Genomic DNA, 24560 nt, shown 5'->3' on the forward strand with positions numbered 1-24560 from the left:
GAAGCTGAGCAGTGCCCCGGTTTCCTTTGCTTTACAGCAAGCTCTCGTGTCCAGAACCATTCTCAGCCTCCTTTTACCCCCAATATGACTATTGCTACTATGACAGGTTCTATCATCATTTATAGAGCGCGTACAATGTGCCATACATTGTCCTAAGACCTTGTTGTGTTTTATGCCGTTTAATCATGATTATTATTGCCATCCCAATTTTTAATGAAGAAAGAGAGGCACAGAGAAGTCAGTTAATTTGCCCAAGGTTGTATAACTGCTAAGTAGGAGAGCCAGGATTCAAACCTTCAAACCCAGGCAGTCAGAATCTAGAGCTAAACTCCCCCCCCCCCCTTTTTTTTTTTTTTTTTGAGAGAGAGAGTCTCACTCTGTCCTCTGTGTAGAGTGCAATGGCATCATCATAGCTCACTAGCTCACAGCAACCTCAAACTCCTGCACTCAGGCCATCCTCCTGCCTCAGCCTCCCGAGTAGCTGGGACTACAGGTACACTCCATGGCACCGGCTAATTTTTCTATTTTTAGTAAAGATAGGATCTTCCTCTTGCTCAGGCTGGTGTTGAACTCATGAGCTCAAGCAATTCTCTCACCTAGGCCTCCCAGAGTGCTAGGATTACAGGTGTGAGCCACTATGCTGGCCTTAGAACTAAACTCTTTTTTTGTTTGTTTGAGACAGAGTCTCGCTTTGTTGCCTAGGCTAAAGTGAGTGCCATGGCGTCAGTCTACCTCACAGCAACCTCAAACTCCTGCTGTCTCAGCCTCCCGAGTAGCTGAGACTACAGGCATGCACCACCATGCCCAGCTAATTTTTTGTATATGTATTAGTTGCCCAATTAATTTCTTTCCATTTATAGTAGAGATGGTTTCTCGCTCTTGCTCAGGCTGGTTTTGAACTCCTGACCTCGAGTAATCCACCCACCTTGGCCTCCCAGAGTGCTAGGATTGCAGGCGTGAGCCACCACGCCCGGCCCAGAACTAAACTCTTAACAACTACACTCTACTGAAACATCTTCTTCAAGAAGCATAGCAAACAAGATTACACAGGTGTTCCATAAAAGTAAGACAATGTGTTTAATTATATATAACTAATGTATCATATATTAATAAGTAATTATTAATATATACTATCAAGAATTCTAGGGGCACTTGTTCCATTAAAAATAAGATCATGCATATATATATTTGCATATATTTATACACACACATAAACAGTATATATTACTGTCATCTATGGTGCCAATAGTAGATTGCTTTTTGCTTTTTCTATACATAGCAATGCATTCCTGATAACCAATACTTATATTAATTCTTCACTCTAGAGTCTGGAGGTCTTTTTCCCTCTTCATCTCACTTACCTGCACAGCAGCCCTATAAAGGTATTGTCATTATTGTATCATATGTACCACAGGTGCTGTGCCTAGGCTCACAGGCCTTTCAAGAGAATAAAGAATATTTTAGTCTTGAAAAAAGAGTTCCTGACTCTATACCATGAGTAAAAATCTTCAAAATCAAAATTAATAACAATTAAACTAAATTAAAATTTGTGCCTTTGGACACTAAATCCAACAGCGCAGTGCTGCTTCTGTTCAGTGTTCTGGGATCTGTCTCTGCTAACACCTAGATCCCCTTCTTAACGATGTAGGCCGGTGGCTGTCACTGAAGACACATGTGCTGGATTATGTTCACTCATCTGTGGTCTGTTGTAATTATCCACAGAACCTCCCCAGCCACTGCCTTGCCCAGTCTTGTGAGATTGTGCCTGGAAGCATTTGGTACTACAGGTTAAATATCCTTATCCAAAATGCTGGGGACCACAACTGTTTTGGATTTCAGTTCTTTTTGAATTTTTGGAATATTTGCATTGGAGCAAATGCTCCAATGAGCATTTCTTTTGAGTGTTATGTCAGTGCTCAAAAAGTTTCAGATTTTGGAGCATTTTGGATATTAGATTTTCAACAAGTATATGTAAACTTGGAGATTTCACTGTGTGCCATGTTAGATAGTAAAACTGCTTTTAGCCCTATTTGGAGATGTAGGTATCCTGAAAAGGAGGGTAGTATTTGGGATTGCTCCACAGGTTCCATTATTACTCTGTCCTGGGTTTGAAATTCTATGACTTTTTTTTTTGTCAGAGTCTCACTCTGTTGCCTGGGCTAAAGTGGCGTGGTGTCAACCTAGCTTACAGCAACCTCAAACTCCTGGGCTCAAGTGATCCTCCTGCCTCAGCCTCCCAGGTAGCTGGGACTACAGGTATGCGCCACCGTGCTCGGCTAATTTTTTTCTATATATATTAGTTGGCCAATTAATTTCTATTTATAGTAGAGACGGGGTCTCACTCTTGCTCAGGCTGGTTTCGAACTCCTGACCTCGAGCAATCCGCCCGACTTGGCCTCCCAGAGTGCTAGGATTACAGGCAAGAACCACTGCGCCCAGCCAGAAATTCTATGACCTTGAGCTAGTAATTTTTCCATGCTTTTCTTGGTCTCCTCCTCTATAAATCAGGAGATAATAAGAGTAGCTATTGAGTTGCTGTGAAGTTTTTTTTGTTTTGTTTTTTTTTTTTTTGAGACAGAGTCTCGCTTTGTTGCCTAGGCTAGAGTGAGTGCCGTGGCGTCAGCCTAGCTCACGGCAACCTCGAACTCCTGGGCTCAAGCAATCCTCCTGCCTCAGCCTCTGAGTAGCTGGGACTACAGGCATGAGCCACCATGCCCGGCTAATTTTTTCTATATATATCAGTTGGCCAATTAATTTCTTTCTATGTATAGTAGAGACGGGGTCTCGCTCTTGCTCAGGCTGGTTTCGAACTCCTGACCTGGAGCAATCCGCCTGCCTCGGCCTCCCAGAGAGCTAGGATTACAGGCGTGAGCCACCTCGCCCGGCCTTACTGTGAAGTTTTAATAAAATAATGTATTTGCTGCCTTTGCTCACTATAGTTACAAACATATTATAAAGTAAGTACTCAACAAATCTTAGCTCTTTGTATCCTTACTAACCTTCATATCTTATTGATGAATTCATTGTCTAGAACTTAAAAGTATACCCAAGAGCCAGGCATGTTTATGTATAAAAGGTACAGGCCCTGTGGAGGGGCTTATGGCAATGTTTAGTAACACTGCATAGGCACGGACTCTTTGATCCAGCAGTTCAACTTCTAGGAGTTTATCTGAAAATTTGCTTCCCCAAATATGAAACAACATAGACTCAAGGTTATTCACTGTGGCATTATTTTTTTTTTTTTTTTTGAGACAGAGTCTCGCTTTGTTGCCCAGGCTAGAGTGAGTGCCATGGCGTCAGCCTAGCTCACAGCAACCTCAAACTCCTGGGCTCAAGCGATCCTCCTGCCTCAGCCTCCCAAGTAGCTGGGACTACAGGCATGAGCCACCATGCCCGGCTAATTTTTTTTTTATATATATTAGTTGGCCAATTAGTTTCTTTCTATTTATAGTAGAGACGGGGTCTCGCTCTTGCTCAGGCTGGTTTCGAACTCCCGACCTTGAGCAATCCACCCGCCTCAGCCTCCCAGAGAGCTAGGATTACAGGCGTGAGCCACCGCGCCCGGCTTGTGGCATTATTTTTAATAGCAAAATATTGGAAATAGCCTAAGTTGCTCATGCACACAAGACTGGTTGAATAAATTATGGTACATTCACCCGTAGTACTGTGCAGCCTTAACAAAGTAGGAGGAAGATCTTTACAAAATGAAATGATTTCTAAAATCTATTATGGAATTTAAAAAAGCAAGGAGAATGTATAACATGCCACAGTTTGTATGTGTAAGAACAGGAAGATAGATAAATAGATAGATAGATGGATGGAGTATTCCCTCCAACTCAGTAAGAAAAAGACTAACAGTCTTCTAGAAAGTAGTAAAGGATGTGAATTGAGAGTTTATTGAAAAGGAAATACAGGCCGGGCGCGGTGGCTCACGCCTGTAATCCTAGCACTCTGGGAGGCCGAGGCGGGCAGATTGCTCAAGGTCAGGAGTTCGAAACCAGCCTGAGCAAGAGCGAGACCCCGTCTCTACTATAAATAGAAAGAAATTAATTGGCCAACTAATATATATAGGAAAAAAAAAAAAACTAGCTGGGCATGGTGGTGCATGCCTGTAGTCCCAGCTACTCGGGAGGCTGAGGCAGAAGGATCGCTTGAGCCCAGGAGTTTGAGGTTGCTGTGAGCCAGGCTGACGCCACAGCACTCACTCTAGCTTGGGCAACAAAGTAAGACTCTGTCTCAAAAAAAATAAAAATAAAAATAAAAAAAGGAAATACAAGGGACTCAAACATAAGTTCAACATCACTCATGATAAGAGTATTGCAAACCCCAAAAGTTTGAAAGAAGAGTATGTTGGTGACACTGTAGAGAAAGAGGTACTCTGGAATAGTGCTGGTGGCACTTCTTGTGGTGTCTACTGGGAAAACCCAATTTGGCAGAATTTTGTGAATTAAAAAAGCACGCACCCTTTGTAATAGATATAATTAGTCCTCACTCATATTGTACTCTCTCCTCCTGCCAGAAACAAAAAAACTGTACTTTTCTGCCTTCCTAAAGTTTGGCAGGGCCACATGATTAGTTTTAGTCAATAAAACACGAGTGGAACTCATGGTTGTCACTTTTGGGGCAAGGCTGTGTCTCTCTTTCCTGCTGCAGGGATGTGAGGGCTGTGGGTTCTAGAGGGTGCAGGCCTCTGGCAACCTGGGTCTCTGAGGGACTGTGTGGAGCAGACACCTTCTGCCAACCTTCATGGAGCACGTATAGGAGTTGGAATGCTTTTGCTGTGTTTACCCACTGAGATTTGAGAGCTGTTACTGCAGCAAACCTCACCTCCTTAATATAACCTTTGGCCCAGTAACTCCACTTCATGGACTTATCCTGAAGACATTCTGGAAAAAAATTATATGTATACAATATTATTTATTAAAGCCTGTTTGAAATAGCAAAATATTGGGACCAATCTAAATGTGTGGCAAAGAAGAAATCGGTTAAATTATGCTATATCCATATAGTAGAATGCTAGGTATTATAGCTGCAAAACAACTAGGAAGTTCTCTATGGAAATACAAAAATATTATCAAGACATACTGTTAAGTGAAAAAAAAGCAAGTTGTATGATAGTATATACAATGTATTATCCTTTGTAAAATACATATTCATATTTAAATATGCAAAAAGTGTATATATATATGTACAGAAAAAAGAAAACTGATAATGGTGGATTATCTGTTAAGGGGACCTGAACTGAGTATTAAGGCAATGCAGTTTTCCCCCTGTATCTTGATTTTTGAGCTATGGGAATATGTTTTCTTGTTTAAATAATGAAATTAATACTAAAAATAAGTAAAATAAAATCTCTTTATGGGTATTTAGTGCCTATAGGAACCTCGAAAATGTATTTCCAGCCTGCATTGCCAACTTCATGCCTGGCTGTTTCCCCTTTGGGCCTAGAGTCACATCTGACTCTGGAGGTGCCAGGCATTTTTCATCCCTCTGTTCCCCTCAGTGAGACACACCTGCTCTTCCTTGTTGCCTTCTGTATGCCCTGAAAGACCGAGACATCCTCATTGGGGTATCCCTTCTGCTCCACCCAGGCAGAGTTCCTAGGCTGACTTCTATGTCCATGGAATTCCTTTTATACATTCCAGCTATTGCATTTATTATAGTAAATTATGATTATCTGTTTACATATGTGCTACCTTCTCTAGCCAGCAGAACCATAGCTGGTTCATCTTTCTATCCCCATGGCCTAGGACTAATGTTTAGGCATTTAATAACTACATCCCTTAATTTTTTTTTCTTGAGACAGGATCTCACTGTCACCCAGGCTAGACTGCAGTGACATGATCATAGCTCACTGTAATCTTAAATTTCTATGCTCAAAGGATCCTCCTGCCTCAGTCTCTGGATAGCTAGAACTACAGGTGTGCACCACCACCCCCTGCTAGTTTTTTATTTTTTCTAGAGATGGGGGAGGGGTCTCACTATATTGCTCAGGCTGATCTCAAACTCCTGGCTTCAAGTGATCCTCTCACCCCAGCCTCCCAAAGTGCTGGGATGACAGGTGTGAGCCATTGAGCCTGGCCCCATTATTTTTTTTTCATAAATAAATATATTAATAAGAACAAAGTAATAAAGTATAGTATGTCATGTTTGGAAATAGTCTTTCCATTTCTCTTGCCATGGACCTTAAGCAGCCTGAATCCTTTACCTTGGGTGCCTTACAAATACTCTGTATGAGCTACAATATTGAGAAAGGCTGAATGATTTATGCCCTAAATCATTCTATGTTGCTACTTTTTAAATGTTCTATTTTTAATTTGATGTCATTTGCTATAGTAGTACAATATTAAAAAAAAAAAAAAAGGAGGCTGGGTATGGTGGCTCATGCCTGTCATCCTAGCATTTTAGGAGGTTTAGGTGGGAGGATTGCTTGAGCCTAGGAGTTTAGGTGCTTTGACCTATGAGAACACCACTGCACCCTAGCCCTGGCAACAGAGCAAGACTCTGCCTCAATAAACTAACAAACAAACAAAAACCAAGGAAAGAGAAATAAAAACATTCTAAACCTAAAACCAAAACAATAACCAGATAAAAAAAATAGCCAAGAAAAGGATATTTAGAGAAATTCTAATCATTTTTAAGTGATTTTGATTGTATTAACCTCGTTAGACTTGCATTAGACTATGTGTACTAAAATCATATTAAATTTCATAAAAGCAAATTGATAATTACTTAGACACATGATGATTATTCTTAAACATGTATAAAATAGCATCAAACAAAAATAACAACTTAAGGACTTTTTTATAATTCAGTTTTTGAGCCAAAGTAATAAAAATAAACAAAACTATAAATAAACATAAACATCTAAAATATATTGACTGCCTATATGCTACACAGTTTAATAGGTATTAATATTTTAACATTACCTCATTTTATTTAAGCCTCTCGAACATCTAGAGTGCTAAGTGGCTTTAACCCCTTTTTATAGAGGAGGAAAGTGTGGCTCAGAGACAGTAACTTGCTTCAGATTACAACACACTCAGTAAGTTATGGCTAAGGAGTTTGAACCTGGGAATGTCCTTCATAATATTCTTACTTTCTTCCAATATAATGTGTCTGAACACAATTTTAGGACTTCATATTGAGGAGGCCATCTATACCATTAACAGTGGGATATAGAAAGCTTAAAAGGAAATTAAATTTGCTTTTCTATCTCTTCACAGGCATATGTTCAAGAAACACTGTACTCAACAAAGATGGACCTCATTGTTTTCTGTCTTTAACTAAGCATGCATGTTGGTTAAATCTAGGAAATACCTGAAGATCTGTATTTCCAAAACATTTCATATCCCTAAAACTTTAGGACCCGGCATTTGATTTTGCATTTCATCGACACATTAGTATAAAAACACTTTGGCTTTTCCTTCAGTGAAACTAAACAGAAATCATAATGTATACTCTTTCAACTTAAAGCATCAAGGGCTTCAACAAAACTGCCGTATATACAGCTGTGGCAATATTTAGATCTATAAGCATCTTAGCTGAATACCAAATGCAAGCAAAATCAACCCCAAAATTATTTTACAGTTAATTTTAATGGGTGTGATGGATAAGTTAAGAGGGTGTGATTTCCAGGTTCAAAGTCCAAATCACATTACATGATTTCAGCAGTTGTCTAAATTATGGCATGTTCCAAAATTAATAGGAAGGCCAGACTATAATTTTCGCTCCAAAACGTAAAGGTCATTTTCTAAATTTGGTATTTAAATACTGAAGGTGGCTTTGATATCACTATTGACTAGGCTTCAAAGACTACCATATTAGACCATTGTCCTTAAAAACTGCCTTTTAATGCAACTTAATAGAGTTGGTTGTTATTTTAGAGCAAGAGCTTTGTTTACATGGACAACTTCCAGTAGACTGCCAAAATAATATTAATAAAAACAAGCACACAGATATTGAAACTTATACTCTAAAAAAAAAAAAAAAAACAAGAAGAAAGGAGGGAAAATATATCAGTGACTAAAAGTGGCAGATTATCCTTTGCAGCTTGTCTGTGACGTATACATTTCTATTTCTTGCCCCAGGGAGGATGGCAGAGGTAGGTTATGGTGCTTTGGATGCAAACTGTCTTCTGGGTTATGGTATTTTGTTGCTAGATGCTCAAGGCTGCTTGTTCAGCACAGATTTTATTAGTTTTTGGCTATAAAGTTCAAAGATTTATGGAAGGTTGGTCTCTAGATATTCACTGTAGTTCTTTTTATTCAAAAACTTTTCATATTCTTTTTTTTTTTTCAGACTATTACACGGGTACAAATGTTTTGGCTACATGAATTGCTCTTGTACAGATTGGGTCAAAGTTATAAGTGTGTCCATCCCCCAGATAGTGTGCATTGTACTTGTTAGGTGTGAATTTACCCATTCCCTCCTTACTCTTTCCACAAAAACTTCCATATTCTTGATGAGTGGTAACAAATGGCTTACTCAGAAACATTGTGCAAGGATAAACTCCTTTGTAATAAAGCATTATTAATATTGATGAAATCAGTCTTTAACTAGCACTCTGTTTGTTGTACCAGCCTGAAAGCCTTTCCTCTCTTCCCACCTCCCAGGACTAGAAGAATGGGTAGGGGGACACTCCCATCTGATTTGAACACTCTGAATTGGGGGTGTGACTGGCCCCTGGTATTATCTTCACTTGGGTAGCTGCTCCCTACTGCATAGAGATATCATGGCTCCGGGTGAGGTGATCAGGGAACTCAATCTGATACAAGGAGCCTCTTCCATGTAAGTTCTCTGAAAGTGGAGAAGCAAGGATTTATGCTGGCTGTGTCTATGGCTTTGTCTATAATGCAACTTTGAGTGGTGTGCTACCAATCAACACTGGAAAAAGGGAGGGGTGCAAGGAGTTCAACAGAGAAAGAGGAAAGGTGGAAGAAGGGAAAAAGAGCTTATTGAGCATCTACTGTGTTCCATATGCTGTGTTAATTTTTACATCTATCATCTTTTTTAGTCTCTGCAGTTGCCCTAAGAAATAGAGGTTCCCATTTCATTGTTGAGGACATGGAAGTAAATGGTGGTTACCTGCCAGACTTGTCAGGGAGTGGTTGGCTTTCTGTTGCCTAAATTAGGCGCCACATGCTTTCTTCTACAATGTGCAGAAATAGAGATGGGGGATAGGGTAGAAGATGGAGAGGGAAGGAAGGAAGGGGAAAAAAGAAACTTAAAACAAAAAAAAAGAATGTGAGAGAGCTCTGAAATATGGCCAGTGGTTGGTCATATGAGGTTAACTATATCTAACGTGAAGACAATCAAGAAAGCCTATGAATGAATTAGGTGAACCTTGAAATTATTCTTTTGAACCATCTTCTTTTAGTTTCTGGGTCACATGTCTCCATCTTTGCCATTTCAGGAGGGTCCTAGTCTTAGGAAGCTATTTGATAAATTCTTAATGCTCTCAGGGACATTACTATTTAGTAGGTATATTTCCCCAAAAGTATAACGACAAATCTCTGCAACATACATGTGAAAAGAGAACATTCATCTGTGTAATAGGGTGATCCAGCTTCTACATTACCCTTCCAAGGAGGTCTGGATAAGTTTTGTTTTTTTTTCTTTGAGACAGAGTTTCACTTTGTTGCCCAAGCTAGAGTGAGTGCCGTGGCATCAGCCTAGCTCACAGCAACCTCAAACTCCTGGGCTTAAGCAATCCTCCTGCCTCAGCCTCCCAAGTAGCTGGGACTACAGGCATTCGTCACCATGCCCGGCTAATTTTTTTCTATATATATTAGTTGGCCAATTAATTTCTTTCTATTTATAGTAGAGATGGGGTCTCACTCTTGCTCAGGCTGGTTTCGAACTCCTGACCTCGAGCAATCCGCCCGACTTGGCCTCCCAGAGTGCTAGGATTACAGACATGAGCCACTGCGTCCAGCTGGAAATAAGTTTCTTGAGTCTTGTTTTCAGTTTCTACAATGTTCTGTTTTATATTCCTGACACACTGCTGCCTTTCATGCTAGAGGAAGTGGAAGATTCCTTCCCGGGATACAGCCTTACCCTATCTCTGTCAGCTCTCTGACTCGAAGGTCTGTAAAGACATTTCAATTTCCAGGACTAAAAATGTTGAAATTTCATTCGCAATTTAGCACTCTAAGTAGGTCCATCAGCTGTTTGTTTGTTAATGGATTTGCCACAATCTACCCTGACACACTGAACATATGGCTTTACTCAAAAAACAGAAAGTCACAATGCCAAGAACAAAATTCATCTATGGAGGGAATGACATCAATGCATTTGGAATATTCCTAGAACCTAAAATCCCTTTGGGGTATTTTTGGATATGTCACACACCCTGTTATGGAAAATAGGCTTTCTTAAGCAAAGCAAATGAATATCTCAGTCCCTAACAGAAATGTGAAGTCATGTCAGAGCTTCATCATGGAAAACAGCTCATATTTTTATGGATTATATTATATTATATTATATTATATTATATTACAGACATGAAGCTGCGGGTGCCGTAAGTTTTGGAAGTGGGAATGAAGACTGAGCCAAGCTTTTAATTATTTTATTTTTTCTGTTCTTGAGGAGTCCTTCCATCTGCTCGGGCAGAGGTCATGAGGCTGTAGAAAGTCCCACCTTGGATATGACAATAGTTCCCAGTCCCTGCTCTGTTGGGGATTGTGGCTCATGAGTCATTATGCTGAGTCATAAGTAACTTTTAATTTTTTTTTTCTTATGGAACGCTTCACAAATTTGTGTGTCATCCTTGTTCAGGGGCCATGCTAATCTCCTCTCTATCGTTCCAATTTTAGTATATGTGCTGCCAAAGCAAGCACCTTATGTTACTTTTAAAATATTTAAATGTAATGAAGTGACAAGAAGAAAAGAGGAAAAGGGATAATCCACATGTCCAGGGAAGCTTTTGCTTATAAAATCTAAGCTGCCCATTTATGGAGACACATGAGGTTTTGCAGTTAACACTCACATGTTGCACTTTGCAAACTGGAACTCCCTGAGTCTCTACACAGGAGGCCACCAAAAGTGGGCGGGAGCTTGGCTAGTCATTTCATCTATCCATTTCTTCAGAATGGCTCAGCTGTTTCTATTATTAAAGACATGGAAACTTTGCCAAAGAAGCCAAACTTCATTTTTCCGTGCGGGCTTTCAAAAGAATTTAATGTCACTTTTGTGCTTGGGATTCTAGCCTACAGGGTGTAAACAAGCCGTCTTGGAGGCAAGTCTCATCACGGAGCCCGCCCTGGCTGTCAGTGAGTGGCACAGGTCTGTAGCAGCCTTTCTCCGCAGCTGTCTCATCTTGTCCCCCAGGCCCCTGCCTGCTGGAACTCCCCGTGCCCCACATGTCTGAACACACCAAAGAGCTTCCGGCGGGGGCTGCAGCCGCCCTCCCCGGAAAGAAATAGCTGCCTATAAAATACCGGAGCAGTTCTGACTCAGGCATGACTCAGCTCTTCCGGGACCTGTGCTCTCATTTCTTGTTGCTCCTTCTGGTAGAAACATGCGCCCCCTACTTCTCCCGCTCCAATTTCACCGGAAAAGATCCCTTTCAAGAGGATTGTCAGATTGTCTTACAGAATTCTTGCTACAGATGGTTTTTCTCCCTTGTCATTGTCCCAACTATCTCTTTTCCCTCTAAATTGTTGGATGTTTCTCTCTTATCCCAATTTTCTAAGAGTTCAGGATTGTCAGTCTAAAATTAAAGGTGAGAATTCATCAGTATTATTGAAAAAACTCTGCAGTTATTTCTCTCGAACTTGTTTTTTTTTTTTTTCTTGTTCAAATATCTTCCTTCATTGTGAAATAATCAAAGCATTGATGTCGTTTCTGTTTAAGTCTTGGAAAGGACATTTCACTTTAACCTTACCATCGCAGTGACATAGAATGGTTCCTTCTGCTGATTTAAAAAGCTGACATGAAGCTGCAGAGTGCTGAAGAGGGCACCCTGCCTCGGATAAGGAGAAGGGACAGACACACTGGCAGGAAGTGGCAAACTGAATCTCTGTTGGTTTTTCTCTTATGACTTTGACAATTGTTTTTTCCTTAAAAAGAAAAAGAGAACCTATCTAAAATATTAATGCTATTTTCAGAGTTCTAGGATAATCCAGAACAGAGTCACTTTTAAAGAAAAGGACCCCCCTCCACTGATTTGCATGTTCTTTGACATGGTAAGTTGTATGAAGTGGCCTGGAATTCCTTCAACAGGTGGAAAACAGCAAGTATAGTCATTAGCTAAGCGGTCACGGTCAGAGGAACCGCCAGCTGAAGTTCGATTTCTCATCAAGAGAGAGTGTCCGACACACGTTCCACTGAGCATGCTTGTAAGAGCCTCACATTCTAGATGCACCGAGAATGCATGCATGGAATACACACACCCTGCCCAACAACCGCACCCCAAATCACCCCTGTGCACACATATTCTAACACGGTGACAACACAGCATGCTCCCAAGCCTTCAAGCTTCTACAGCCCTCAGCCAATAAGCTGCCCCAAAGAGGCTCAAGCAGCAGTCGAAGTGGGCCTGCCCTCTGGTACCTACGGCCCCTCCAGAGAACTTCCTGTGACCCCCAGGGACGCAGAGGGGGGTCAAGGCTGCCAGGCAAGCCCCAGGGAGTCACTTTGCTTCCTGTCCTCATTTTCCTCCAACTCTCATCTTTCTCTGGAGACAGAACCCTGTTTTGGGGGCTCAGATAGGCCATGCCAGCCAGGAGTAACCTCCAGCAGAACAGTGGTTCTAAAATTACCTAATGTTCTCTTGGCTTTCTGACTTTTTAAAAAATTTGTGCTTTGTCTCTCCATCCTTTTGTGACAAGTGCAATATTGTGCGTAAGCCAAGTAGGCAACGTAAAGCTGTGACTTCAAAGCCATCCCTTGATAAAACATCAAAACAGCCCAGAGTGAACCCACTGTTATCTGTGTTTCTACAGATAATTAACTGAAACTCAGAGCTCCAGTTGCTACTGAGAGTCTCTGCAGGCCAGATCGTTCTCCTGGTGCTGCTTGATTTTGTTTCTGTGTCTCTTATATCTTGTTGGGCAGGGAGGAACGTGGGAAGTCCTTCAATAAAATACCATTTTGATGTGGAGAGGGGACGTGGGCTTCTGCTTGGCCTAGCCGAGGCCTGACTCAGGTACTTCCTCCTTAAGGCGGGAATGTCTTTCTCTCTCAACCCTAAGACACCACTGCCTGCACCTTTTCCCTGTCCTTGCCTTGGAGTAGCATCGTACCTCCCCCAACTGTCAGAAATACTGCCTTTTCCACTCGCTTTTATGAAATGGGACGACGCTAGATCTACAAAAAGGACAGAGTCCAGCCTTGGATTTGCCAGTCCCGTGGGCACATAACTGAGTTCCTCTCTCAACTCCCAACTTTCAAACTCCAGCCCACGGAATCCCGTAGCAAGTCAAGCCAATGGCCTCCCCATCCCAACCCCTCCTGCGTTTTGTCCACTCCCCGCATCCATGCACTGCCCATTCGTCAAGCCCCATCTCCTTGCAAGTTGGAAAACTCACCTGAAAGCCCACCACTTCTTCCAGGCAGCCTCCCTGATTAAGTGAGGACAAAGAAATCCCCAAAGCATGACCGACAAACTCTCAGTAAACAAGAACACACACACACAGCCCCGAAACAAACACAGAAACTCACAAAAAGAGAAAACTACATATTCTCTGCTTTCACATTGCAAAGCTCCTATGGGCTTAAGGAGATCAATTTTACAGCCATAACCAATGAATTATTTCAGGCAATGAGGTATTTTTAACATTCTTGGGGGCTACTTGGCAAAACAGTCTGCCGTATTGTCTATTTTGTACGTTCCTTAAATCTTTCTTTTTCTTAGCGGCCTCCTGAGTGCGTCACTGAGGGCCCTGCCACTCACCCGTGGGGACAAGGCTAATGCGAATTGGGCTTCACACCTTGTGGTGGTGATCACACTGCCCAGAAAGAACCCACCATGAGTTGGCGAATGACTTAAGCATCTCGTTTTCACATCAGGAAGCTTTAACGACTTTTCATGCCCACATACTTCCTGGGCAAACATGCCTGGTGTGTTGGGATAAAGGACATTCTAGACAAGGCCCTGCTGAAAGATCTGGGCAAAGGTTCCTGACAAGGCTCAGTGTCCAGCTCAGATAAGGCTGCTAAAGACCCCGGGAGGTCTAAAGACTCTCGGAGGAGCACAGATCTGCAGCAGTTGCACCAGGAAATAGAAAGACACACATTTGCTCTCTCCGAGAGCTGCCCTCTGAGGTTGGTGTTAACGCCACTTGCGGGGGGCCCCGAGAGACTTGCGGCATAAAATGACCAGAACGAGGAGAGACACGGATGGGATGGCAATAGCTGGCAACTCGAACATGGCATCCAACACCACGGCCACAGAAGCTTTCTAGCTACAAGCCACGCTGTGCGACCTTTAAGCAAAACATCATTGATTTCGTGGTTGTAAAAAACATACCTTCAACTGCAGAACTCAGTTTTATGACACCTTGAATAAAAACAGAAAGTGGCAGTTATGTAATGGACCCAAATGACCTTTTCCGGTCTTTTCATAACACACACATGCTTCAGACCTGGGTTTTCTGAGGGCATTTCAAGAACTTAACAAACATCAACTTCAAAAATAAAATATGTTTTAGTTCTGATTAGACCTCATGGGTGTCTTCATGTCTCCCACTAAAAGACTTTGGGGGAAGTTTTCACTAGATATGGAATCATACGTGTTTTTGGATGAGACAAAGGCTAAGTCTGTCTGAGTGACTATTTCTGTATATAAATTAAGCCGGATTATGGATCTATAAAACTTCACACAATAGGACACAGGGGAGTGGCCCTTCCTAGTGAGTACTGTATAGAGATCAATTCGTGCATGCTGGGACAGAGCTGCTGCTGAGATATATATAACAGGTGGTTCAAAACCATGGTGTGGTCTGGCAACTGTCTTCTCGAGGGGGGTGGGACCAGGGCCCTTTCTTTGGTCTGATGGGTTCAGCTTTCAGCTCCCTGCAGGACAGAGAGTGAACAGGCTGTCTGAGCATGCGGAGTTGTTCACGAAGCAAGTCAATATCCTTGACTGAGATTCATGTGCCTTTTTGGTGAATCTAAAGGTGAAAATACTAAACTAAGACAAATTAGACCTGGTATGATCATTTGACTTAAGACGTATTTTTTTGTAAGTCATCGTTATAAATAAGTAATATTCCCTAATCCCAGTGTGGTAGTCATGATCCTTTAGGCTGAACAAAAATGTCTGCAGTTTCATTTGGTTGAATGTCTGGTTCTCTTTCAAACTGGAGGAGTTTCCATTTAAAAATGGAAATTGAACTACAATTTCAATACTGGTCAATCAAATTGGTGTTGGCATGAACATACTGGTTTTAACAGATGATGTTCACAAAGGGACAAACTTGCTCTCCAGTATGTCTTTCTGATAAAGCTGTTTTTAAGTTTCCTATTGAATTTCATCTTTCCTGCAGGGCCAGAGATGTCTGAGCCAGCACTGAACAAGGACTTCTCCAGGGGAGAAAGTATTCTTATATATGTACACATATTTATTATAAATTTTGCTGATATAAAGGATATGTAGCATATAATTTACACATCACAAGGAAATACAGTATCTTTTTTTTTTTTTTTTTTGAGACCGAGTCACACTCTGTTGCTCTGAGTAGAGTACAATGGTGTCATCATAGCTCACAGCGGCCTCGAACTCCTGGGCTCAGGCAACCCTTCTGTCTCAGCCTCCTGAGTAGCTGAGACTACAGGTGCACGCCACCACACCTGGCTAATTTTTTGTTTCTATTTTTAGTTGCTCGGCTAATTTTTTCCATTTTTAGTAGAGATGAGGTCTCGCTCTTGCTTAGGTTCGTCTCGAACTTCTGACCTTAAGCAATCCTTCCACCTTGGCCTCCCAGAGTGCTAGGATTACAGGTGTGAGCTACCATGCCTTGCCATACAGTATTCTTTGTGGCAAATTCCATATAGTGAATTGATTCTCAGAGAGTGCTTCTGTTGATTTTGGACAAAGTCTTGTATCTGCAGCCAGCAGTTCAACAACAATTGGACAAAATAACGTATCCAGTTGCATCCCGGTCTGCTCTTTCCCCGATAAATTTATTGTCATTACATCTTTTATGTGATCTACTCTTAAATTAGTTTTCGCCTTCATATGAATTCTTTTCATTAAATTAAAACCTCTTTCAGCTTCAACGCAATGTCAATACCCGGATGGTGACCTCTTCACCACTGAGTGTGGAGCTGGGGAGAGATGCACAGTGGTCCCCACCAGCATGTGGCACTTCCCCCTTATAGGGACAGTCAGTGTGCATAATCTCAGGGATATGGATGGTAAACTGTAGTCAAACCATTAGGAACTGATGAGTTTTAAGTATCTATTACTTTTGTTTCGGTATAATTTATTTTATTGTAAGTTTATATAATTTGTAATAATAGGCTTATAAAATTCCTGAAATTGTAACAACTGGCTCTTGTAGGCTGGTATGGACTGGCTTTAGGGCACCACTGTTATACCTGAAGTTTCTTTCCATTCAGACACAAAGAAGAAAATCTTAAACTTCAGAGTACTTTCTGAGGTGTTCATAAAAGGGGTTATAATTTGAACAGGCCAAATGAGAGTAAGCTTAGTATTTACTATTATTTTGCCGGTCATTTCAAACTCTCATATACCTGTCATTGCAAAAATACACTATACATACATCGCCTTGGAAATACTAGTCATTGACAATTAACTAAGAACACATCATAAATGGATTTGATATTCTTTTGGTCAAGCAACTAAAGCAAGAGGCAAAGTCAGGTACAAATAATTGGCTGATTAAGCAATGATCTCATCTTTTCAAACCGTGGAATATTAATTTATTTTAGGCACATTCATGTTTGTGTATAATCATGGTGTCAGCAAATGTCATTCAAATGAAAAGACAACAATGTGCTCTAATCAGTGTGTAAAAACAGGCTCTTTGTAAAAAAAACAAGAAAATCCAAACAGATTCTTATAGAAGATAGGGATGGTGGGGGAGGGGAGCCCAATAATGCATTTATTGAGTTGGGGAAGAAAGGTAAGTTCAAATACAAACAAAAGCCTGACTTTAAAACTCTAATTATAAACATTACCCTAATAAAAACATTTTATTCACTAGCTCCATATGAGCTTTTCTTACATCTTTAAGCCCCAAATCAAATTTTTTCTCTATACTTGGTTAGGCCTTTACATTGGGAAGTAACTGTGTTATAGAGAAAATCTAGAATGATCTAAGTCTGGTTATATAGCTTATATTACCATGATACACAAAATTGTAGAATGAGAGGAAAAGGTATCTTAAAATATGAATATTTTTGAAAAATTTGAAGATTTACGAAGTGATTGATGTTGATGTTAAAAAGCTACACGTAGCACTGCTGACTCCCAGGACACACCATGGACATTATCTGGTGAGCAGCCGACATTGACATTGCCTGGAATTCTGGGTAAGCCATAATACGTATATATGTATACACACACACACACACACAGTGGACCCCCCCCCATTTACTTCTTCACAGTCTACAGATGTGTGTGAAATAAAATTGAAAACAAAAGAGAAAGAAAAAGAAATCCAACCTTTTTCTCTGAACTCAGTATCTTTAATGTAGCAACATTTCTAAGCTTGAGGTGATTTGTTCAGACTATTTCCATGATCTCCCACAAGCCAGCGCCAATCCTGAGCCAGGTGGGTTTTCTGCAACAGTTCTCCGGTTCCACAATTATTCTACCCTCTTTCCTACCACTTTCACCTAAGGATTAATTTCAACTGACCTAAAATAATTCATAGGAGAAAAAATCAGGTTAAAATAATTCATGCTAAAGTGTGAATGACTAAGGCTCACTAAGCCCTTCCAATGACAACTCATGTTGAAATGCTAAGTGAATTTTTAACTCTGGCCAACAAGACCCTACATGATATATCCCTGCCTATTTCCCTAGTTCTTCTCCTTCATCTCACGTGACTTTCTCTCTTATTCAAGATGCTACAGACACATGTTCTCTGCTTTGCAAAGCTAGCTCCTTTCTGCCCCAGGCTAGTGTACTTGCTGCTCCGTCTGGCTTGAATTCTCTCTATTAAATTGCTAACTCTTTCTGCAGCCAGGTCCTTTTCTTTACTCAGATTTTACTTTTTTTTTTTTTTTTTTGAGACAGAGTCTCATTCTGTTGCCTGGGCTAGAGTGCCGTGGTGTCAACCTAGCTCACAGCAACCTCAAACTCCTGGTTTCAAGTGATCCTCCTGCCTCAGATTCCCAAGTATCTGGGACTACAGGCATGCACCACCATGCCTGGCTAATTTTTTCTATATATTTTTAGTTGTCCAGCTAATTTCTTTCTATTTTTTTAGTAGAGATGGGGTCTTGCTCTTGCTCAGGCTGGTTTCGAACTCCTGACCTTGAGCAATCCGCCCGCCTCGGCCTCCCAGAGTGCTAGGATTACAGGCGTGAGCCACCGTGCCTGGCCTCAAATGTGTTATTTTAACTGTGGCTGTTACTGAGCAGAGCACTCAGATTTCATTACATTGACCACTGTCTATTTCTATTCAGAAGCTGGGCTTTATAAAGGTTAGTAAAGATCTATGTATAGAGTGAGTATACATAAGTCACAGTAGATATTTCAGGGGTCTCTGAGAGGTAGGTTTTTTGATTACCTGGAGGCAAGATTATGCTCTAAATGGACTTCAAGGGATATTAACTAATTAATTTTATATCGAAATATCTCTGGAATCCACACTTCTCTTGTCTCTATTGTTATCACCCTGGGCCAAATTATTATAGGAATGTCCACAGGAATCTGTATGATAGGGTACAAAGAAAGACAAACTAAAAAAATAATCATTCAGTTTTTAATATCCTTCTTTTTTTTTTTTTTGAGACAGAGTCTCTCTCTGTTGCTGGGGCTAGAGTGCCGTGGCATTAACCTCACAGCAACCTCAAACTCCTGGGCTCAAGTGATCCTCCTGCCTCAGCCTCCCAAATAGCTGGGACTACAGGTGTGCGCCACCACAGCTGGCTAATTTTTACAAGAGATGGGTTCTCACTCTCGCTCAGGACTCAGGCTGGTCTAGAACTCCTGAGCTCAAGGAGCGATCCTCCCGCCTTGACTCCCAGAGTGCTAGCATGGCAGGCGTGAGCCACCGCACCCAGCCCATGTCCTTCTAATTCATTCCTATACTGCAGCGAGAGTGGCCTTTTTAAAAGGTCATGTGATATCCCTCAAATTCTTAAGATAAAGATCAATTAAGCCTTGAGGTGACCTGCAAAGCCCTTCATGGTGTCACCTATAGCAAAATTCCTCCTGTAGAGAGGTAGAGGCTGTGTCCCCCATCCTTGAGTCCGGGTACACTCTGTGACTGCTTGACTATTAGAGTGTGGAGGAAGCGATACTGTCTCCCGGTTCTGTGGCCAGTCCTCTTGTCTCGGGGACCACTCCCCTGGGAACCCTGCCCTGCCAAGTTAGAAGTCGGGGACTGCTGTTGTTCCAGCAGGTGTGAACAGCTCTTGGCCGAAGAAAAACCCGAGCAGCACACGGAGAGTTGGGAGTCAGCTTTGTTTCGCCGGCGGGCTCAGAGGGGGATGTCTGCCACCAAACTCTGAGCACCCCTTTTTCATTTTCTTTTCTTTTCTTTTTTTTTTTGAGACAGAGTTTGGCTTTGTTCCCCAGGGTAGAGTGAGTGCCCTGGCATCAGCCTAGCTCACAGCAACCTCAATCTCCTGGGCTCAAGCAATCCTGCTGCCTCAGCCTCCCGAGTAGCTGGGACTACAGGCATGCGCCACCATGCCTGGCTAATTTTTTCTATATATATTAGTTGGCCAATTAATTTCTTTCTATTTTTAGTAGAGACGGGGTCTCGCTCTTGCTCAGGTTGGTTTCGAACTGCTGACCTCAAGCAATCCGCCCACCTCAGCCTCCCAGAGTGCTAGGAGCATAGGCGTGAGCCACCGCGCCTGGCCTTCTTTTAGTTTTATAACTTTTTGGGGGTTACAGTTAGCCAATGGCAAGTTTTCACAAAGTCACCTCATTTACATAGTAGTCCGCCAATCAGAAGTATGTCCCCAAAGTCACCTCATTTACATAGTAGTCCGCCAATCAGAAGTATGTCCCCAAAGTCACCTCATTTACATAGTAGTCAGCCAATCAGAAGTATGTCCCCAAATCACCTCATCAGCTGTATTAATAGCTGCTCAATTTAGGAGCGGGATAAGCAAAACAGGTGGGTTTTCGTGGACCGCCCTGACACTGTGACAGAGAGGCCACGTGCAGATGCTCTGATGAAACCCTGGCTGAGCCTAGGCTTCAAGGTTAGGCAGAGGGCAGAGCCATAAGGCCTTGAGGAGACTGTTGGTGGAGCCTGGGAGGACAGAAAACTGTCACTGGAGGCTGGAGAAAAGGTGACTCTTTTGATGTAGTGGCAGAGAGTTTGGCAACATTATCACCTACAGTAATGTGGAAAATAGAAAAGGTACCTAATGAACCCATGGATTTTACTACGGAAACTTCCAGGCAGAATGCTTAGAGTGCCAAGTTTTTTTTTTTTTTAAAGGTACACACAATAAGGTGCAGGCAGAGAAAGATAAGTCAAAAAAGTACTATCCAGTTTTCAAGTAAAATTTAGAGAAAACGTAAAGAACTAGAACTTGTTGCTTAGAAAAAAAACAAAACAAAAATTGGTTCCACATTCCTAGGGCATGGCTGCAAAACCTTTTTTATGACTTCAGAAATATTTAAGCGTGTGCCCCATAGAGTTTCTAAAGTAGGCAAAAAGGCTTTGAAGAATCCTAAGGGTATTGTCTCCTGGTACCCTGATTCTGAGCTGGGGACCAAAGAAGGGCTTATCTTGAAGAGAATTGTGGATGTGTGTTTTGTTTAATAGAATGAACTTTAATAAGGTTCACAGGAAGCCCATGAAGGAGCTCAGGACATTTCACCCCAAAATATGACTCCTGGGTATAAAGGGTGTTTTGAATTAAAGGCCCTTAGAGATCAACAGGCATTGGAAGGGGCTTTCCCTCTATCTGCATAAAACCAGCCCCATCAGAAAGAACAATTGACTGCCTTTCCCCTCCCAGTTATCACAATATATTGCAGGAAAGAAGATGAAGAATGCAACCAGACCTGGCCCAAGCCATTTAAGGATAATACTTGTCTCTCAGGTTAATTCAGTTACCAAAGAGAATCATTTACAAGTCAATCTGTTTCCCTCCCCCCATCCATTCATTCTCCCAAGTATCTATTCATCCTCTTCAGCAACCACTTACTGCCTTTCAACAGAATTACCTATATTCCTCATCTCCCCCGCCCCTCTAAAATGAGGGTATAGAAACTTCTAGACCCCACTGGGATATTGGGTAATCACTCTGTGATTCTCCCCCTGTTCATAGTAAATACATTTATAATCTCTTTCTGTTATTAATTTGCCTTACTGAGTTGATCTTTCAGTGACTCTCCTGGGGTGAAGGAGAAGTTTCTCCTCACTCCCACACCCACAAAGATTACAAGAGAAGTGTGTAAGTGGACGTGTTATCAGCTTGGACAAAGTGAGCAGAGAGAGTTGAAAGTGCAAAGAGTCCTTAGGGCCCCCAAACTTCTATGGGCAGGAAATAAGCCAAGAAGATTATTCAGCTGCAGGTGTTACTTCCTATGGAGAAAGGATCATTCAGAAGGTGCAACAAGAGTCTGGAGAAGCCAAGAGCTGCAGAGGATCATTTCTAGGGAGCAGGACAGGGTCCTCCAATCAAGGAACTGGCAACACGTGGGTTTCAGAATTGCTAAGGCAATGCCTGGCATGTGCCGGTTCTTCCACTATTGGAGCAGAAGTATCCAGGGCATTTATCCCATGCCTGTATCATCAGTGTGTGTTGGGGGTAGCTGAGGCAGATATCTCTTCTTTTTAGTTCACAGATCTTCATCTCAAGGGAAATGGTACTAGACAACAGCATCAAAGGAGCCCCATCAGCATCTGAACCTTATTTAGTGAGAACTCGGATCTCAAGCTTGAGCTTGGGATCAGATTTTTTAGGTCTTTTAGAGGGAGTGGGTATATTTTGTTCTCAGAAAATGTGAATGATTTGTGTCCAGAAGATGAACCGTGGCTAAAGATAGCCACAAGTTATTTGAAACCCTTCTCTTTGAGAGGTGTCATTTCTGTCATTCCCCTTGATCCTGGTGGGCTCTGTGATTTTGGCTGACAGAACATGGTGGAGACGTTGCTCTGCCCAGACCTTAAGATCTTAAGACTTCTTGTCTCTTGGAACTTCCTCCGGGAGCTCTGAGCTGAAATGTAAGAAGCTGCAAGGCTAGAGGTGCCACTTACAGGTGCTCTGATCAATAGTTACAGCTGAGCTCACACTCTCAGCCATTGAAACCAAGGTGCCAGGCATGTGAGTAATGCCACTTTGGACTCTCTAGACCAGCCCAACTGTGATGGTTAGTTTGTGTGTCAACTTGGCTGCACCATGGGGTACCCAGGTGTTTGGTCAAACATTACTCTGGGTGTGTCTGTGAAGGTGTTTCTAGATGTGGTTAACATTTGAATCAGTAGACTGAGTAGAGCAGATTGTCCTCTGTTATGTGTGTGGGCCTCATCAGATCAGTTGAGTCCTGAGTAGAATTAAAAAGCTGGGTAAGAAAGAATTCTCTCTGACTACTGGGACATTGGTCTTCTCCTGCCTTTGGACTTGGATGGACTTGGACTGGATCTCCTTGCTGGGTTGCTTGCTGACTGAAGAACTTGGAAATTCTCAGCCTCCTTAATCATATGAGTCAATTCTTTCTAATACACACATGTGTGTACATATGTTTGTTCTGTTCTATACATAGGTTCTGTTTCTCTGGAGAACTTTGACTAATACACCAACTTCTAGATGAATGCAAAGCAGAAGAATCACCTAGCTGAACCCTGCCTAAATTCTTGACTCAAAATCATAGGGTATAATAAAATGATTGTTTTAAAGCTGCTATACTTTGGGGTAAAATGGTATGTCACAAAGATAAGTGACATAGTTAGCTGTGAAATTTTCTAACTTCACATGTGCCCTGTCCCTTAGCTCTCTGTGCTCTAGCCACACCCTTTCAGCATCAGAACATGCCGTCCTCACTCCTCTCGATCCTTCACCTCTTTCTTAGCTTATGAGGATTTTCTCAGGGAAGTTCTCCCCCGCCTCTAGATCAGTCCCTTGGTTACAGCAGAGTCTCCCACAAGAACCGTGCTTCTTTCTTTCAGCGCAAATATCTCTGTGATTATTTGATTAGTACCAGTCTCCACCTCTAGATTGTAAACTCCATGAGAACAAAGAGCAAGACTTTTTGATCATCAGTGAATTCCCCGAGCTCAGCACCATGTCTGGACATAGTAAGTGCTGAATAAATATTTGTTAAGTAGATGAATGGAATATTTGATGCAGCTGATAAGGACTCCATTCTCACCATAGCTTTTAATAACTGTGCCACTATTCTTCTCTTTACACATTGTGAAAATTTGGATTCCCAGCCATTGTAGCTGGGGAAAGACAGTGTGACTTAATATGAGGCCTCTGCTCCTGCGTCGCTCTTGTGTGGGAAGGCAGCTAAGTGCAACTAGAGTTGCTAACGCTCCTTTTCATCATCTCTGGGGAAGAGGAATCGTACAGGAGCCCCTGGGTGTGCGTGGGCACAGGAATGCAGAGAGAAAAGAGCAATCAGTGCCTGCTCACATTTATGTCTTCGGTGGAAATAGGTGCTTTCCTGGGAGTCTAGAAAAAATTGTGGGCGCTGGAATTGTTTAAAGTATTTCTAAATTTAAGTTTAGGAATAACTTATTGCTAGATCATGAGCTTTTCCCCACCTTAACCTTTCATCTAAAACTGGAAGAAAGAACTGCTTCATCACAAGTCCCGATAGCTAGGAAAATGCTGTACCTCCCCAAACCACTGCTCTTAGAATTGTTTTCTTAATACCTAATCTGTATTCCTATTGTTTAAAAATGCATTCCCTTATCTAGTTAGCCCTGTGGATATGGAAAATAAATGCTCCCGTGGAAATAGTCTTAAAGGTCTTTTTAGAGACAGGATCTCGTTCTGTTTCCCAAGCTGGAGTGCAGCAGCATAATAAATAGCTCACTGCAGCTTTAACCTCCTAGGTTCAAGTGATCCTCCTGCCTCAGCCTCCCAAAGTGCTGGGATTACAGGTGTGAGCCACCACACTCAGCCTAGAAAGAAACTTTCTTAAAATGTTTGTGCTTGACTCAAAGGTCAGTTTGTTATTGTTGCTGTTAGTGAAATAAATCCAGGTATCTATAAATGCCCTTATAATAATTTCCATTTGATAATTTTAAAAGTAATTTCTTTTACTTTATGATATTTCTCTGAGCAGTGGCCTCCAAATGGGTCTGGGTACAGTATTTCATTAAATGGGTCTAGCAGAGTTCCAGCTGGAGAAAGGAGGATTTCCATTTAACCCATATCATTTTAGCAAGTTCACACTCTGAGATCCTGCCCATTTCCACTTCCATGATTCGTCCTCCCTC

At 41.8% G+C, this 24560-nt stretch overlaps 1 protein-coding gene and 1 non-coding gene across 24 annotated transcripts in view; both read right to left on the reverse strand.

The window, feature by feature from the left end:
• Positions 1 to 24560, reverse strand: part of DLGAP1 (DLG associated protein 1) — an 882341-nt gene that overhangs the window by 124183 nt on the left and 733598 nt on the right. For 9 of the 23 annotated variants that reach the window (XM_075993630.1, XM_012745939.3, XM_075993631.1 and 6 more), the window contains one exon: positions 14474 to 14503. The exons of 11 other annotated variants lie outside the window; for them this stretch is intronic. In XM_075993630.1, coding sequence (XP_075849745.1) covers positions 14474 to 14503 — 30 coding nt within the window. Of the gene's footprint in view, positions 1 to 13532; positions 13566 to 14473; positions 14504 to 24560 lie in introns of all 23 variants that reach the window. 3 more of the 23 variants (XM_020282327.2, XM_012745935.3, XM_012745931.3) reach the window with 1 other exon arrangement.
• On the reverse strand, positions 10735 to 10841 carry LOC142861755 (U6 spliceosomal RNA). Its single transcript, XR_012912909.1, has one exon. It is a non-coding gene; the product is annotated as a U6 spliceosomal RNA (small nuclear RNA).

The sequence above is a fragment of the Microcebus murinus genome, chromosome 17, assembly GCF_040939455.1.
Source record: "Microcebus murinus isolate Inina chromosome 17, M.murinus_Inina_mat1.0, whole genome shotgun sequence".
In the NCBI taxonomy this organism is placed as follows: domain Eukaryota; kingdom Metazoa; phylum Chordata; class Mammalia; order Primates; family Cheirogaleidae; genus Microcebus; species Microcebus murinus.